This window comes from Haliotis rubra, unplaced genomic scaffold (assembly GCF_003918875.1).
Source record: "Haliotis rubra isolate DU_JTF1 unplaced genomic scaffold, ASM391887v1 Scf437, whole genome shotgun sequence".
Taxonomy (NCBI): Eukaryota; Metazoa; Mollusca; class Gastropoda; order Lepetellida; family Haliotidae; genus Haliotis; species Haliotis rubra.
The window spans coordinates 542884-562470 of record NW_025767121.1 but is presented as its reverse complement, the minus strand read 5'-3'; the positions used below and the strand labels follow the sequence as shown (position 1 = coordinate 562470).

General features: G+C 40.6%; 1 protein-coding gene across 1 annotated transcript in view; it reads left to right on the top strand.

The window, feature by feature from the left end:
- The window catches only part of LOC124289243 (spectrin alpha chain-like), a 72322-nt gene that overhangs the window by 41359 nt on the left and 11376 nt on the right, over positions 1–19587 (top strand). The window contains 19 exon segments of the mRNA XM_046725848.1: positions 929–1063; positions 1245–1390; positions 2088–2286; positions 2802–2909; positions 3205–3296; positions 3942–4086; positions 4584–4700; positions 4826–4890; positions 5449–5548; positions 6120–6191; positions 9630–9778; positions 10369–10558; positions 11309–11412; positions 11814–11976; positions 12478–12562; positions 13151–13335; positions 13920–14024; positions 17989–18098; positions 19274–19372. Of these exon segments, the coding sequence (XP_046581804.1) occupies positions 929–1063; positions 1245–1390; positions 2088–2286; positions 2802–2909; positions 3205–3296; positions 3942–4086; positions 4584–4700; positions 4826–4890; positions 5449–5548; positions 6120–6191; positions 9630–9778; positions 10369–10558; positions 11309–11412; positions 11814–11976; positions 12478–12562; positions 13151–13335; positions 13920–14024; positions 17989–18098; positions 19274–19372 (2369 nt within the window).

The window sequence follows — 19587 nt, the reverse complement described above, 5'->3', positions numbered from 1 at the left end:
ACTGGCAACTTTATGTCTATGGTATAAACAAATGTGTACTTTTCCAGAATCCAGACGTCCCCTATTTCAGTGGTCTTAAAATTCGTTTGGTTAGTTGTTTCGCCTACATCCTGGAGTTACCTCCCTTCCTACTGACACAAACACACCCAAGACCTTTACCCCACTCAACACAGCTTTGAAAACCAGTATATGAAAACTGGTTGAAGCTTTCCTGTCCCGATTCCTGTTCATCAACTATGGACAAAAAGATAGCCTTCCCGTATCCACACCTGAAGCATCCGTCTATAATCAACTCCCAGTGTGTGCCCTACTGAGTTAATCATAAGTTAATCTTTCAGTCTTGAGCTTTGTTACTGAAGCATACAGAAAGAGGCCACCTCTCGATAAAGCTTGTACCACATTCACTTACAAAAACATCAACCTGCCGATCTCGTTAAGCATTCTTCTATGTCAGTTAATGAATAACTTCAGTAGATTTACAAAAACTTAAAGCAGACGTCTTCTTGAATTGATGTTAATTTCTTCTAAAATTCTTAATCTGAAGGCCATACAGCCTGAAATCAGACACAGTACGATGACATTCATAACTCAAGTGAAATCCCTACAATTGTTTCCTTGAATGATTGTGAATTTCTTCTTAACTCCATTATTTAATGTCAATACCTTCATGAATCAGTATAGGCACTCTGCAATTCATTAGGTTATGTGACTTCAGACAGCTTTCGAAAAATTGTGTGTAATTTTGAAATATTTGTTGAAAGGACTATAGTAAATTTTATTTCAGTAGTCTTCACAGTTTGAAGGTCATCTGCTTAAACGAGACGAGAATGTTTTCATGTTTTGTTTTCCAAAATAGAGTTGAGATAAAGCCTCTGACATTGATTGTGGTACAAACAGTTGTGATACTATAACATTGTGATCTTTGCAGCAACAAGAAGCTCCAGTTATCGATGACTTCGGAACAGAGAAAGTGGTCGCCCTGTATGACTACTCAGAGAAGTCTCCCCGCGAAGTCTCCATGAAGAAGGGAGATCAGCTTACCCTGCTTAACAGCTCCAACAAGGTACGTTGTCATGGAAACCGCAGCAAACGACAGTGTTAGTGTCATGTCCTCATGTTATCAACCACTGGGTTGTGTGTCAATATTCAGTTAATTAGGTTGGATGTATATATTATGGTTGTGCCCAGTTTTATTTACTGATGACTGTATCCGTCTGCACTGCAACCCTAACCTCTGTTGACAGGACTGGTGGAAGGTTGAGGTGAATGACCGCCAGGGCTTTGTCCCAGCTGCCTATGTGAAGAAGCTAGACCCCAGTCTGTCTGCTAGCCGCAACAACCTTATGGATGAGTTCACCATCTCTGTCAGACAGAACCAGATCGAGACACAGTGAGTTAAATATTGGCTTCTCTGTTATGGGAGTTAAAGTGGATTCAGGTGGATTCAGGTCAGAACAAAATTCCAAGGAACCATTAATAAATCAGTAAATATTGGGTCGTCATGCCCTGCCACATGGGGCTTTGCTCATGATATCAATCACTGGATTGTGTGGTTGCAATTTGGTTGTCGATCTGCCACTGTCATTGAGCTGGAATATTACTGAGTGAGGTCTTAAACAATAGTATCTATCAGACCTTTCATGGCTAATTCAGTCAATACAATACCACTTATGGCATGAAGCTTAATCATCCATGAGGACTCCAAATTGTAGATGATTGATATAAGGGTTGATTGCCAGGAGGTTTGATTGGTCAAGGGGCGGTGGGGAAGTCTAGTGGTTAAAGCATTGGCTCGTCATGCCGAAGACCTGGGTTCGAATCCCCACATGGGTACAATGAGTGAAGCCATTTCTGGTGTCCCCCGCCGTGATATTGCTGGAATATTGCTAAAAGCGGCGTAAAACCAAACTCAGTCAGTCAGTCAGTTGATTGGTCAAAATGTAACATGGTCCAGTTAGAGTCATTATACTGACAAAATTGGTCGCTTGTGCTGTCAACCACTGGTTCAGCTTGCCAGTACATCTATAGCTGTAGTGTTCAGCAGTTGCATGACCCCTTTAATTGACATCTGCCCAATCTTTGTGTAGGTACGCCAACCTGCTTGACCTGGCCCGTCAGCGCCATGAGAAACTCGGGGAGTCCGTAAAGGCCTACCAGCTGGTGCGTGAGGCAGCGGAACTGGCGTCGTGGATCACAGAGAAGGAGAACCTGATGGTTGGGGAGGAGGTCGGAGAGGACCTCGAGCAAGTGGAGGAGATGCAGAAGAAGTTTGACGACTTCCAGAAGGTAACAAGAGAAATATGTCCGCTCAGAATGTGATTCTTAAGCAGTGTAGGGGCGGTGGTGTAAACTAGTGGTTAAAACATTCAAACATCACTTCGACGACGTGGGTTTGATTCCTCATATGGGTGTATAGTGTGAAGCCCATATCTGGTGTCCCCCATATTGCTGTAATATTGCTGGAAGCGGTGGAACTAAACTAACTCACTCACTTAAGCAGGGCAACACAATATCTTCTTAAGATTGTTACTGAGTGATTCAGAGGTACCTTTTAAAATTGCAGGTTCATTAATAGTGTTTCAGCCCATAATGTTTCAACAATATTTTGTGAAGCTGTAGTACAAGTTGTGTTTGTATCTGTACAGGCCCAGGTAAAATTCCCAGTAACTAGTAACTTTAGTAGACCCAGATTAATCCCCTATTTGTTGCAGATTCAAATGAACAAAATGGTTCATATTATGTGATTTCGTGAATGATTTTTAGTTTTGGCATTTCTTCAAGGTTTCTGTTTTGAAATTCAGGACTTGAAAGCCAACGAGGTGCGTCTCCAGGAACTCAACTCCATCGCAGACAGACTGACTGCCATGGGACAGACTGAGGCTGCGGAGAAGATCCGTGAACAGATCACGGTAAGTCAATCAGTGTACGAACAGGGTGTGAGTGGGTGGCATAATGGTGGGTAATTTGGTGGTTTGAGAGTTCCCTCATCACACTGACTGCCTAAGTTCAATTATAAAATCCCTATACTCAGTGTAATATAATTAATGCATAATTGCAACACATTGGTTTTTGCTCATAATATAAATCACTGGATTATCTCTCCCTGACTATGTTTAACTGGCTGCTCTCATATTGCTGAGTGTAGCATTTAACAGTTACACTGTATGCTAATACATGGTTAATTGTGTTTGATTTTCTCTGCAGCAACTGAACCAGAGATGGGTGACCCTCCAGCAGGTGACAGCCGAGCCTGCGGAGACCCTGGGCAGCGCCTTCGAGGTGCAGAGATACCACAGGTAGGCAGCTGATTTGGGGTGGCTCCATGCATTATCACCCATGAAGATCCGGGTTAGAATTTATCTTCAGTAACCCATGCTTGTCATAAGAGGCGACTAACGGGATCGGGTGGTCAGGCTCGCTGACTTGATTGACATGTCATTGTATCTCACTTGCATAGATCGATGCTCATGCTGTTGATCACTGGATTGTCTGGTCCAGACTCAATTATTTACAGACTGCTGCCATATAGCTGGAATATTGCTTGGTGCTGCGTAACTAAACTCACTCACTCACTCCATGCTTTATCCATAGTGTTGGAAATAGTTTGTCTTAATCTGAATGGTAAAAGTTAACAGGGTCCTAGATTCAGATTATATGGGAGCCCAGGATTCCAGGAGTCCCTTAAAGTTGAAGCATTTAATTGTAAAGGACACACTTGTTTTTGTGTTATTTTGGGGACATTTGATGATCACGTTGAATTGAAATGAAATGAAAAGTAAATTCTTTTTCCTTCTGTTTGGCTTGAAAATTTGTTGGTCAGTTAGATAGGGAGGAGGTAATTGTAGGATTCTGAAATGTTTTGCAGTAACATTTGTACACTTGTAATAAAGGAGTCAATCATCCTATAATGTCATTAGTAACATGTCAAATTTGTTTCCCAGAGAGGTGATTGAGACAAAGGACTGGATCGCTGAGAAGGACAACACTTTGAACAATGACAACTATGGCCATGACCTGGCCAGTGTACAGGCTCTGCAGAGGAAGCATGAAGGGCTACAGAGAGACTTGGCTGCACTCGGAGAGAAGGTCAGTCTCTTTTAATCCGTGAAGGTCCAGGTTAGAATATTGATCTTCAGTAACCCATGCTTGTCGTAAGAGGCGACTAACGGGATTGGGTGATCAGGTTCGCTGGCTTGGTTGACACATGTCATCGTATCCCAATTGCGCAGATGATGCTCATGATGTTGATCACTGGATTGTGTGGTCCAGATTCGATTATTTACAGATCGCCGGCATATAGCTGGAATATTGCTGAGTGCGGCGTAAAACTAAACTTACTCACTCAGTCGCTTGTACTTCTTACAGATCTGTCTCCTAGGGAGCGATATACAGTACCTGTTTTACAGTGTGTGATGAAACATTTTCCTTAGCACCTTTCAGATATGAGGGTAGTAATAGATGTCCTCAGCCTCGTGAACTTGGTTCATGCATGTCATTGTGTCCTGAGACTTGATGGCTTCAAGCTCATGATGTCAGCAACTAGATTGTCTCGTCTAGATCTCTATTTGTTGCTTTAATAACAGGTCCGCAGTCTGGATGAAAACTCCCAGCGTCTGATGCAGTCTCATCCAGAACAGGCAGAGACCATCTATGAACACCAGACCCAGATCAACGAGGAATGGAACGCCCTCACAGCAAAGGTAGGTTTCAACAATGAGATACAATGAATAGCGTTCCATTGTACATTTTCTTCCAATAGCTGAATTGTCTTTATATGTTGGTCTCAGTAAATGACAAAGTGTCAATGTGAGTTGTTTTGTTGCAGGCTGATGCCCGCAAGGCCAAACTTTTGGATGCGTACGACCTTCAGAGATTCCTCAGCGACTACAGGTAAGAGACAGCTTAGTTAAAATTTGAAACAGATTTCTCTCAGTCATATGGTTTATTTGATCTTTATTCGACCATTTACAACCTGCCTCCTTTATTCTCTCACCATGTCCCAGTGTGCGAAATTTACTCTGGTCTTGTGGTCCGTGGCTAGTAAAAATTCATCAGGACCACTAAATGATAAGTTTGCAGTGGTCCTGGGCCCTGTTACACAAAGCACTATCTTAAGTTAATGTTACAGTATAGGAAATACAAATGCTACGAGAAAAGTTACGAGATCTAAGGCTTACAAGAGCTTCGTGGAACAGGCGCCTGTTGGCCACTGAATTTTGTGTTGATAGTTGAGTAAATCTACGAATGTTATTTTGGACCAGTGAAGTACAGACAGGACCACAAATTATTGTCCACTCAGTGGTCTAGTGGGAAATTTTGAAAGATTTCTTTCCCAGATGTCCTGGTTTGTAGTGGACTGGATAGATTCTGTAGGAGAATTATTGGAGTTGAGGTAAATTGATGTATCAAACCTTGCAAGATCAGTAAGAATGTGTTCTTCTGTTTCAGGGATCTAACAACTTGGATCAACAGCATGATGGCTCTGGTCTCCTCCGACGAGTTGGCCAAGGACGTCACCGGTGCTGAAGCTCTCCTGGAGAGACACCAGGTGAGTCACCAGCTATATAGAGGGACACACAGGGAGTCTTTGTTTTGGTGGAGAAGATAGATGAGGCACTAGCCTTATCATACACATGGTGTTATATACTTGCAGCAAGGGAAAATTGGGATTCCTAATTTAGAATCAGTATTAAGATTCTGCGGAACTTTCCTGTAATTTATGTGCAACTTTTTGGAACACATTCAATTTGAAGTGGTGTATTTTGATTTCACTTAAATTTCTCCTTAGTCGTGTTTAAGTGCTAAGAAAATTTACACAGCTTTATGCATATATGGACTTATTTATGCTGTATTCTAATTCATGCATATTACTTAAGAAGTGTTACCATAATAACATACAAATGACTTTCTAATGTAGGTTGTGGATTGTAATCATACAGTTGGAATATTGTTGAGTGTGGAGTTCTAAAACATTAGAACTACTTTTACCAATTTCAAGTCAGTATTAGTAGAAATCGTGTCTCCCCTATGATCGCTACACCCCGTCACGTGATAATTGTTGTTGTCATTGTCCTATGTCCTCTTCCCATGTAAAGCTGTGAGCTATGCCCTGATTACAGATGTTCAGTTCTGAGATCGTTAGCCATTACGGCATCACATCATTGCCCGATGAAGAAGAAGAGGAAGAGGTAGTGATGTCATAGGTCATGTGACCTGGTCACGTGATCGCACGCCATGTGACTGATGTCCTGTCATGACAAATTCATTATACCGAATGTTACTTGTGTTGCATCAGAAACCCCATGGTTGAAATTGAACCCTTTAGATTAGCTGGCTATCTATCGATTGTATGTTCATGAAAGATGGATTTAGTTCACTCAGCAGAAAATGGGTACCCGGTGGGATAAGTAATGTAACTATTAAGGAAATTACTCTTTACTTTTGAACACAGAATGGATTCAGTGCTGAGTTATTTCACCCTGTAAAAGTGACGAGTTTCGACATTTATGTGTTTGCCCAGTGAACATCGCTTTCAACTGAAATCGTTTTGACAGTGGAAAATAGAGGTATCATCTTACATGAACATAATGCAAACAATGAAACTACGATAGCCAATCCGAAGACGTCCCGGTTAATACATGCGAATATATTTTTGATGCATGGAAAGTTTGTCAATGGGCGTAACCTGATTTTCAACGGATCTAATAATGTATATATTTTGCATGAGTGTGTCTGTCCATGGAATTGTATGGGGCTGAGACTCGTGTCTTAGACTGTCATATATTCTTCTCTACTCTTGTTTGCTCAGTGAGAAAGGCAAGCTAGTCACGGTGGAAATTTGTACAAATTTGGAAATAATTACGTGAAGAATTAAAGCGATTGCCAGGCACTAATCTGTGAAATTAAAAACCTAGGGACTTTTGAGTTAGAATCACTTCCGTGTTAATTGTAAGTGATGCAAGGTTTGCTCACCATATCGATCACTGAATTGTCTTGTCCATCCTCACTTATTTTCAGGCCAGGGGTGGAAATAACTTTAAAATTGCTAGTGTATTCCGGTACAGTGGCACATGTAAAATCACTTGCCCTGATAATTTTTCCACTGTACCGGCCGTTTTCTTGTTGATTTTAAATAAACAACATAATTAACATTGGAATATCAACTGGACACCGGTACAGTGTGATATACAAATTTGCTTGCCGACAGAAAAAAACACTGGACTCGGACGTCGGGCAATGGGTTATTTCCACCCCTGCAGGCCATGTAGCTGGGATATTGCTGAGTGTGCAATATCCGTAAAACAACAACCAACGAAACCTTAATGGAAATGAGTACAAGAGTTAGAACATTTTGAGAAACAACTCAGGCTCACTCGTTTATATTTGTACTGTTAGAATTTGTCTTCAGCAACCCATGCTTGTCATAAGAGGCGACTAATGGGATCAGGTTGTCAGGCTCGCTGACTTGGTTGACACGTTATCGTAACCCAGTTGCGTAGATCAGTACTGATTATGTTGATCACTGGATTGTCTGGTCCTTACTCGATCATCTACAGACAGCCGTAATACAACTGGAATGTTGAGTGTGGTTAAACAACAATCAAACAAACGAGAAGTCCCTGGACGTGATATCCGGGTCAGATTTAGGCTGCCTTTCTCACTGAAGACTAATTAACAAGTTTGTTTCAGGTTTTTGTAGATGCCCCGATTAGCTGCGTGTCCAGTGGACTGCATGGACTACATGGCTGTGTCCTAATCCTCATTCTTAATTTCTCATACGATCAATATAACATGGCCTCAGTGGTGTCGCTCGTGGATATTCAAGATATATGATGGATTTTATTCCTGAAATAATCTGTTTCAAAGAAACTTGTTTTGAATGTGGGGTGGTTGAGAGTAAAAGATTGTACATTTACTGGGATATTTAGTCTGCGCTCATCTGATCAGCCTGCAGCGGATTTCGGTAAAAATTCTTAAATGAGAATAAGAAAGTCCTGATTAGGGTTATAAGTAATAGCTAATGTGATAGCTTGGTCAAGGTGATACGTATTTCCCTGAAAACAGGAAAAATAACCAATAAAAAGGAAGTGGTACCGTTTAAAGTTACATTATTGCTTTGAAGATAACATTTAAAAAGTCCAAACTATTAGAAATAGAATTCAAGTTAGAATGTGTGCATTAGGCCCATTAACATGGCGATGGGGGAATCTGGGGAGCCAGGTCTCACACTGTAGGCCAGGCTTGATTGCGCACATGAACACCATGTGTGAAGCCCATTTCTGGTGTCCCCTGCCGTGATATTGCTGAAATATTGCTAAAAGCGGCATAAACTAAGCTCATTCACTAACGTGGAGATAAGTAGCTTGATTTTGTCAAGGGTAAGAATCTAATGGTGTCTTCCGTGCTTATGACTGATTAATACTTTAATTGTTGAAAAATAGTTTCTCTAAGATTTTGGATAATCACCAATAGTTACATCAAGTTTAATTGTTAAAATGCACATCTAGTATATCCAGTGAACCGGGGGTGCAGTAACAATAGCTTGAAGTCGTCATAATTGTTTAAGCTGAGTGATTCACCTCTCGCTCAATGGCCGTTCTGTTAATCGTATGAGATACTTTCAGTTGCCCTGCATGGTTTGGAGTGTGAGCCAGTGTATCTAGACAGGCTGCCAGTGCATGTGATGATTATACATACTTGGGTACATAGTGTAGTTAGTGTGTGCATCCGAGATGCACGGCAGCCTTTTACTGCTGTATCGAGATACTCCCCGAGTGAACCTCCGTATCAGAAATCCTTCCCTCACTGAAAATATATCCCCTTGTTGATTACATTTAATTATATGTAACTTCCCCGTGACATATTAGACTGTGGCCCTTTTGTAAATTCCCTTATAATCCTGCTCACATAATGTTCGTAATGTGAAAAAAACACACCCAAAAAACGTTTTGTTAATATTCCAGCAGTTAAAAAGGTAAATGGCTCAGTGCATTGTGTAAAACCGGTCATGGATATGAAATTTTGTCACTAATCAGCTGGGAATGTAAATGGACTCTTGAAATAAATTTTTCATTGTCCTCGAGAAATTAACTAAAAGTAGGGGTGTCAAAATTGTCTATTTGTCCATTCCCATGACATCCAAATTTATTTTGATGACTAAATCTAAACATGATCGATGTGGAATATGAATGTTTTGGCCGGAAGATAAATTTGACACCCTTGAAAGCCTGAGACTGCCAAACTGTTCTAACCTTGTGCATGGATTTTGAAAAACAGTGAAAATCAGAAAAATTGTAATGAATATTGTATATCACACACTGACTGCTCTAGACTGGCTCAGAATGTGTAATTTCATCAATTCCAATGTTTTCTTTAAACAGTTGATGTGGTAGATAGACAAATATCCAATCTCATACCTAGATATGTTTTTCTTTTCAAAATGGTGTCAAAATCCATGAAAGTTGAAAGTGTCATTTTTGGATATTTGACTGTCGATATATGTAATCTGTAAGGTAAATTTGTCTTTAATATTCACCATTATTTTCTTTCCTTTCGTAAGTCTGCATTGTTTATGTGACCGAAATGGAGAAGTCACTGACGGGTTGTAAATGGAGTGTTTACCCTTGTAGGAACACCGGACGGAGATCGATGCTCGTGCCGGGACATTCCAGGCTTTCGAGCAGCTTGGACAACAACTTCTGCAGAATCAACATTACGCTAGTGAAGATGTTCAGCAGAAGCTTGAGGAACTTGCCCGTGCTCGGGAGGAGCTGGAACAGTATGTTTCTTTGTTTGTTATAAAATATGACGCAAGTGCATGATACATATATGCTGTAATTTTGATTGCGACACTGAGCACCATATTCTACGTGAGTGATTCATATTGTATTATACTCAGTCTGTGTACACGCACATAAGCTCATGGTTTTTTTTAAAAATATTATTTTTACTTATCCTGACTCATGATTATTTGTTTTCTCATCCTCTCTTCCGAACGGTCAAGTGGAAACTTGAATTCTTTCAATTCCCTTGAAGCCATTGTGAATGTACAATCACTCACCCTTCATTACCTCCCTGGTTTCCATATTCTGGGACCCGATTCATATTGACCTCCCATGCCTTTGGTCCTCACTCTCTCCTCTATCATAAAAATTACATTAACTTCCAATCAGCCATCCACAAGTGCATAATATATATGCAGTAATCTTGAATGAGACTCTGAACACTATATTTTGCAAAAGCTTCATAGTGTATCATACTCAATGGTTGTACATGCTTATAAGGAGTACATATTATTGTGGTTGTGTGTTGGTTATGGTTAGGGAAATACATCTCCAGATGATCATGTGTAACCATGGTTACTTGCAGAGCCTGGATCTCTCGTCGTATGAAGCTGGACCAATGTCTGGAGCTTCAGCTGTTCTACCGGGACTGCGAGCAGGCTGAGTCCTGGATGGCTTCCCGTGAAGCCTTCCTGGCCGGAGACCAGGTTGATGGTGACAATGTGGAGAGTCTCATCAAGAAACACGAGGACTTTGACCGTGCAATCAACTCACAGGTTAGCCCTTTGCCAGGCAGACTTTACCTCATCCAATCCGTACCTGTTGGTAATCTTGGATAAGGCCAGGATTTATCTACCAAACTCATCTCATGGCTTTGCAGAAGAAACCTGTATTTCACTGATAACAGTGTGTTAATGCTTAGTTTTATTTCATTGCATTGAATGCAATCTCATGATTCGATGTTAAGACACTGGAAATTCAATAAAAGAAGAACTTTTCTCTATCCCACTTTCGAACAAAATAACACAAATTGGCTGTTGGGTACACGTGATTTATAATCCCCAATACATTCCTGCTACATTCCCAGCAACCAGTGTTTGTCACACGAACTTTGGGGATTGGGTGGTCAACACTCAATGACTGGATAATTATCCCCAGCCGTAAGTTTAGCGTGAACTGGGGGATATAGTATTAGGGTACGTACGTACGAATTGGAATGTCTTAGGAACCTTTGACTAGATTCTTTTCATTCTTGGCACCTAGGTTCATCACAGTATGTGAAAGGTCACAGTCAGGTTTGGTGACCTTGACCTTCATTTCAATGAATTAGGTCAATCCTGATATCAATCACAAGTTTTTCTAGTCCAGAACTAACATTAGTAAAAGTCTTGAAGAACAAGTGAAATTTAGTCATTTCTATCAGTGATTCAGTATGAATTCTGTCAAATACTAGCCATCTGATTTAGTCCCCCACATGACCCTGCTATGTGTATGTGTAAGCTGTACGTGTATGCGTCCATTTTCAGGAGGAGAAGATCAACTCCTTACAGCAGTTTGCTGACCAGTTGATCACCGCTGACCACTATGATGGCCCTGCTGTTTCTGAGAAGAGGGACCAAGTGCTAGACAGGTGACTAGTTGATGATGATGATCATGAGGAGGACGATGACGATGATGTCGATTATGATGATCATGGACATTTTAAGAATGTGTTTTATAGAAGTGTTTAGAAAAGTTAGGAGTCAACTTTTAAGGGAGATAGAGTTCCAAAGCTTTGGACCCCAATCTAAGATTGAACACAGATGCTCTTGGTTTTCCTATGTTTATGATGACAAGGACTTTAAGACAGCTCCTTTATGTGATCTGGTGCAGTGTCATAATGTAAAGGGAGAATTAAAGCTATCAAAAGTACAGATGGGGGATGTTACCACAGTTTAGTGATGACGACAGCAGATTTGATGGGGAGCACTTCTTGAACACAGTGGTAATGTTGCATAGAAGTCTCATGCCACCATTTTGTCTGTCCTGTAGATGGTCTCAGCTGAAGGAAGCTCTGATAGAGAATCGGTCCAAGCTAGGAGAGGCTCAGACTCTCCAGCAGTTCTCCCGAGATGCTGACGAGATGGAGAACTGGCTCCAGGAGAAGCTCCAGATCGCCATGGACGAGTCCTACAAGGATCCCACTAACATCCAGGTACATACCTAGACTACAGGTCATTGTAACCTGAAGTACATATATAAGGAGCTTCATGCGTAATGTCTAAATTAGTTTAGTTGATGTTCAAGGATAATACAGTCAGTTTTCAAAGGTATCAATGCTGATAATCAAGGATCATATAATAATAAATAATAATAATGGATATTTTTAGCACGCCATTTTCCACCCACTGATACATGCTCAAGGTGCTACATAAAAGCATTCATACAATGCATACAGAGGATATGATAGTAAAATACGTATACTGCATTGAAATTGATGACAGAAAGATTGATTTTAGGGATAGGCTTTGGAAAAAAAGAAAGTCTTCAACTTAATTTTGAAACTTAATATTTCAGTCTGTTAATGTTTTTTGCCAGCCAGGATGTAATATATTTTCTCATTCTGAAACATTTGTTTTATCTCTGAAAGAAAGGAGAAGAAAAATGTACTAAGACTGATTTGCCCCAAATCCTGAAATGTTTGTTACTCTTTCAGAGCAAGCACCAGAAACACCAGGCCTTTGAGGCTGAGCTCGCTGCCAACGCTGATCGTCTGCAGGGTCTGATTGGAACTGGACAAAGTAAGTCATCTTCTGGGGAAGCAACATCATCAAATCAATGTTACAATTGTATGTCTTCGATCCTTGGGACTGTGGGGAATAGTCACAGTGTTGAAAGCATTTGCATTTCTGGTGCTGAAGACCGGATTTGCTGATATCCTAACATGGAATACAAACTGTGAAGCTCATTTCTGGTGTCCATCATCAAATCAATGATACTATTGCTGGAATATTGCTAAAAGCATTGCTTGCTAAACTCACTAACTCACTCCAAACATGGAAACAAGATGTGAATCTTTTTTCTGATGTCCCCCGCTGTGATATTGCTGGAATATCGTTAAAAGTGGCATAAAACGAAACTTGCTCACTCACTCGCTCATTTTGAATCCTGGAGGCTCTTGGTTAAACAGTATCTGTTGTGCTTGAGTGTGAATCTGATGTTCACATTATCTGATCATGTAAAAGTAAATTGAATAGATAATTGCTATGATCACCGTGAAGAGATACGGAGATAACAGGGAAACATTGGTGAAGAGTGTCTGCTGTAAATGATGATGATGATGATGATGATGATGTGTAGTTGCTGTATTGCACTGTGTCTACCTCCAGACCTGATTGACCGACACCAGTGTGCTGGGTCCGACGATGCTGTCCAAGCCCGCCTGGAGTCCCTGGCCTCCCAGTGGGAGGACCTTGTAGCCAAGTCCGCAGAGAAGAGTGACAAGCTGAAGGAGGCCAACCGCCAGCAGACCTTCAACGCTGGAGTCAAGGACATGGAGTTCTGGCTTGGAGAGGTTTGTGCTTGTTCTGTGTTCACTTTATAATACTCAGTGATTTTCTTCCTCTTGTCATTGGACATGTAGTTGCGGTCAGTAATGTGTTCGAAATCCCATTTCAATGGTGAAGCCCATTTCTGACCCAAGTGTATTGCCTTGATGAATATTTCACAATGACTTTGACTGGAAGTTGTTATATGTGACACTTGCGTAAATCTTATGTCTGTTAATCAATTTCAGTCAGTCAATCAGTCAGTCCTTCCTCACTGTCACCGGACATGTAGATTGTCAGTAAAATGGCTTCCCAGCAGATAGTGCCTCAATAAGCTTGCACAAGAATATTTGGAAGGCCCTCTGCACTCAGTATCAATGACATCAATGTAAAATCAGGTTCCAGGCCTCTCTGCCGTTGAAGCTGGTTAGCTAAAGTTTTTACCCTCAAGACACTGGTTAGTACTATGTACAAACTGAAAAGTTCAGAAGAATGACTTTTCACAAGAAGCAGACACTTGCCCTCATGTCGCAAGTCAGAAGCCTTGAGGCACATCCTGTTTATTTGGACAAGGTCAACAAATATTGTAACAAAGTAACCGATGTTGCAGGTGGAGCAGATGTTGGCATCGGAGGATTACGGCAAAGATCTGGCGTCTGTTCAGAACCTGCTGAAGAAACAACAGCTCCTTGAGGCTGACATCACAGCTCATGAGGTAGGATGTCCACCCACTACAGCACTTGTGTCAAACAAAACATTACTGGCAACACCTCATCTTATCCCCATTGGTTGATTATTTTAAGTTTCAAATTTGACGTCCGTGTCTTCAGTTCCAGTGCAATATAGTTCAACCATATTACTCCATAGTGAATTCACACACTTTGGTGAATTTGATTTTGAATCACTATTGCAGATTACGCTTATGCTGCTGCTGATCCGCTTTTAATATGATGTACGGCGCCATGTTTATTATATTCACATTGCAGTTGGGCGGGTACTAATTTATCCAATTCTACCTTTTATTAATATTTACTTTATGCTGGCACGCATTAAGAGAAGCCCGCTGTGATGCAGACTGCCAACACCTCGTCTTATCCCTATTGGTTGATTATTTTAAGTTTCACATTTGACGGCCATGTCTTCAGCTCCAGTGCAATATAGTTCAACCATATTACTCCATGGTGAATTCACACACTTTGGTGAATTTGATTTTGAATCATGATTCAGGATAAGTATAAAATATCCATTTTACTTAAAAATTACATTTTTCAGATGAACTGGTCTGGGTTTGAATCCTATCAATCATTGGTTGTTTTCATGGGAGCAAACATCCACATTATAGCGCTACTATAACTTTTTATCCAAAATATGAACTCATTCCAAATTTTGTAATTGCATAACGGATGCATATTCTTATCAATCTTTTTATTTCTTTTTTTTTTAGACAAATGAAACAAAGCTTGTTTGTGTTAATATTCAAGAAGTGACTTCATTTAACTCCTCCATAATCTTTTTCAAGATTCTGTTGAAAATGTTAAGGGCGTTCTTGATATTTTCTTCTCATATACAGACTGTATCAAGCATTAAAGAACTTTTTAAGAACATTTTTCTGTATTATCCCAACAACATGAGATAAAACCACATGTGTTCTAATGGTTGCTATTTGAAGTAACATGAGATTATACAATTTGGGTGTCAAGTTAATTCTGGTTGGGGTAATTCTGAAGGTAATTCTGGTGGGGGTTGTCAAGTTAATGGGGGTGTCAGAGGGATATCTCCAGTATTTCCGATAGGGAAAAGAAGGTATACAATCAGCATGACGACATTATAATCGTGTGATTTGAAGGATAACTATGTGTCCATTACAACAGACTCCGGAAGAACCGATGCTGCAGAAACCACTGATGGCCCAGCTCCTGGAGGCGCCCATATTTCATGTAATGTTCTATATTAGGTCTCTGAGTGTGTCTTGAGGCTTGACGTGTAGTAGGTTATTAACGTATGCAGGAGACAGGAGGCAGGTTTGGATTGAATAATCGCATGCATTACTTTATAAACTAATCAGTATACAGTATCTTCACTAATCTTATAAGTACAGATGGAAAATAATTCCAGATTTGACTGATGTGCAGGTTTCTATTCAGTCCTGAGTTAATTAAAAATGTTACAAAGTAAAAGCACTTCTGAAACTCAAAATTTGGTAATAATGTTTTCATAACAATTTTTAATAGCTATTGAGGTTCTTGTTTATAAATTTTATCCAGACTTATCCAGTTTGTCACCAGTCTTTCACTTTGAAATTACCTGATAATTACTCAGTGTTTAGATGTGAGGGCTAATATGTTTAGAATAATGACTTGGCTGCAGAAGGTGAAATGCCTGGTAATTCATTTGGACATTGTGAATAGTATGTACCAAAGGTGGTAATCTGTTGCCACAATGGTTGCCGAGTGTGAGTAGTACTTTGACAATAATGGTCAATACACACCATGATCATTGGGTGCATGTGTACCCAGATTTTCTCATTTGATTCTCACTATGGATAATTTACTATCTTTTCAAAATAGGGTCCCTGCACATTGTTATCCATTCTGCTGACAGGGCATTAAACTCAATTTTCCGCTCATAAATAGTGAGATCGCATGTCAAATTCCAGTCTTATTGTCTAGCATATGTTTACCTTTATGCACAACTTTGATGATATGCTCTTTACATGAGTCCTAGTGATTTATTGTCCAAAATTGTGTCGGACATTGCCTCGCCTCCTGAGTTATGTCCCTTTGCTGCCAGGATCTTTTTGTTGCTTGTTTGAATCCTAGATTCATCTCAAGAGAATATCGGTTTGTTCACACCAATCTGTGCTGTTGTGTTTAACAATAGACATTATCATGATGTTTTTTCCTTACGTCGGGGGTGTGGGGTAGCCTTGTGGTTAAAGCGTTCACTCGTCACGCTGAAGACCTGGGTTCGATTCCCCACATGGGTACAATGTGTGAAGCCCATTTCTGGTGTCCCCTGCGCTGGTGTCCCCTGCTGTGATATTGCTGGAATATTGCTAAATCACGCGGGGACACCAAAACTAAACTTGTGCGTGGCGCGCGAAAGCTAAACTGGCTCACTCACCTTGCAATCTGTGTTGAAAACAATCAGGTTAATTTTGCTGTCAGGTCGATTTGATGCAACAGCAAGTCAACCGATTCTCATCATTTTTAGAATTTAAAAAATAATCTTGTTACATGCATATGACTTGATTCCCCTGAAGAAAAAGAGGGAGTCAAGATGACCACAATGTTCTGGAGCCATTGGGCAATTTGTTCCAAGCCACCCGTGAAGATCCGGGTTAGAATTGATCTGAAGTAACCCATGCTTGTCGTAAGAGGCCACTAACGGGATTGGGTGGCCAGGCTCGCTGACTTGGTTGACACATGTCATCGTATCCCAATTGCGTAAATTGATGCTCATGCTGTTGACCACTGGATTGTCTGGTCCAGACTGGATTATTATCAAACTGCTGCCATATAGCTGTAACATTACTGAGTGCGGCGTAAAACTACACTCACTCACTCCGTTCCAAGCTACGTGGGAATGCCATGTTAGAACGGGCTCAGCATCCTGTGCTGGTCAAAACATTGTGAGGCTTGGCAGCTTGATGGCTTGCATGTCATCATACCCCGTTGACATGGATTGTCGGGTTAAGACTTAAATTTTCAGACCACATGTAGCTGGAATATTGCTGAATATGAGTTAATCTCCAACAAACGTTATTCTGATCCCAAGTGGCAGTGGTCAGTGTTCCAAGGACACTGATCAAGACCTCAGGGAACAAGGAACCCACGGAACTAGAAGCACCTGTTTGTCGGGGTGACATTAATGACCTGCATATGTGTGCTGTTCATAGAGCTCGTATCTACGAATGTTGCATGTAATTCATCCACACAATTTTGTACTTTTCATTTTTTTCTCATGTTGCAAATAATTAAGCAACAACATGCCTTATTTTTTCCTAACACGAGGCTCTTCCTCGAGGAGACATTTTCTCATTTTGATTTTTAGCATGGCTGGGAACTTTTTTCTTTTGTTTAGCCAGTATTACACTTAGACTGCCAAGAGTGAAACAGGCATGCATCTCAGGAGGCCACATGGATGATAGGGAATTCCCCAGGGGAGTGCCTCTCAGAATAATCCATGTTGGTTGGCTTTATGATATTTCGAATAGTATTTTTTATTCCTATGCATATCCCAAAGTGATTTACTCTAAGTTTTTCACAAAATGTTAACTTTGATTAATGGATAAACCAATCAAGAACATTAAACATTACTCCTCCTTCATTAATACTTAAATTTATGGCCAAGGGTTCAAGATGAATTTGTCAACTTACACTTGATGTTCAGGGCAACTCAGTGGATATGGACGCCATTGTACAAAACAACCTTAGCGCAACTCAAGACTCTATGTAAAACTATGGGTGTTACAGTCACCTTAGCGCTAAGATCGCTTTGTACATAGGTGATTGTGTGTCATCATACGTGATGACATGTGACGTCGCTCATAAGATGATCACTGATTTTCTCATCATGATTTTATTGTCCCCCATCCTTATGCTGGACTATTACGTCGTGGGTCGTGGGTCATTGGTTGTGACATCTAACAATACTGATTAAATTACTGTTCTTCTCAGGATCGCATCACAGACTTGAACAGTCAGGCTGATCAGTTCATAGAGGCTGGCGTTTGGGATGCGGAGAGTCTCCAGGACAGAAAGAAGACCATCAATGAAAGATATGAGAAGTAAGTGTGCAGAAACAGACTCAACTTTTGACAGTAAATCAGATAACACTGGTTACGCTGCCTGGTTACACTGTCTGTAAGGGAAACTGTAGTTTGTATTCGGTGGTCAAAATAGCTGACTCCACTACTCTGTTGACAGTAAATCAGATAACACTGGTTACATTGCCTGGTTATGCTGGCTATAAGGGCAACTGTAGTAGTGATTCGGTGGTCAAAATGGCTGACTCCACTTCTCTGTTGACAGTAAATCAGATAACACTGGTTACGCTGCCTGGTTACACTATCTGTAAGAGCAACTGTAGTGTGGATTCGGTGGTCAAAATGACTGCTGAGGGAACAACTTTACTCTGTTGGCAGTGTAACACTGGATTCGTGCCTGGTTACACTATCTGTAAGGGCAACTGTAGTGTGTATTCTGTGGTCAAAATGGCTGACTCAGCTACTCTGTTGACAGTATATTGGATAACACTGTTTACACTGCTTGATTACTTTGGCAGTTTGGGCAACTGTAGTAGTGATTTGGTGGTCAAAATGGCTGACTCAGCTACTCTGTTGACAGTAAATCGGATAACCCTGGTTACATAGCCAGGTTACACTGTCAATCACACAAATGTTTAACAACACTCTTAGATAATGGATTCTGTCTTCCATACTTCCATAATGATTCAATATTAACAACTCATATTTACACTCCACATATTTAGTCAATGTTAGAAAATTGATCTTCAGTATCCTGTAATTGTCGAAGAAGCGACTAATGGGATCGGGTGGTCAGACTCGTTGACTTGGTTGACACGTCATCGTATCCCAATTGATGAGGTTGATCACTGAATTGTCTGGTCCAGTCTCGATTATTTACAGACTGCCACCATATAGCTGGAATAATGCTGAATATTAAAATGTTGAAATATAAAAATACCTTACAGTAAGGAAACTCTGTTGATCCGCGAGGTTCGTTGTTACATTTACAATTAGGAAACCTAGCAAGTCCTAACATACTCTTCCCTTGCTGGTCGGCAGGTTTTTATAATATCTATATATATTCTATTTCAATGTCAAATGTTCTCGTCACGATATGGTTGAAATATTGCCGATGTGACGTTAAATAATAACTCACTCACTCACTCACTCACTCACTCACTCACTCACTCACTCACTCTTCCCTTGCTGTACAGGATCAAGGAGTTTTCCATCCATCGCCGTGGCCGTCTCAACGAGGCCAACACCATGCATCAGTTCCTCAGGGACATCGACGACGAGGAGGCATGGATCAAGTGAGTTATGCTTTGAATTGTGGGAAATGGAGAGAAATGTTACACATTCAACATGCCTCCTTCTGAGGACTTTGATTAAACCATCTCATGATGTTAAGAATTTTCCTGTGCAGCGACAAATTAAAACTGGTTTATTAATGTTTCATGGAAAGAATAAAGTTATATTACAGAGTAATGGTCAAACAATGTTGTGTCAAAGTTGAAGTGACCTTGAA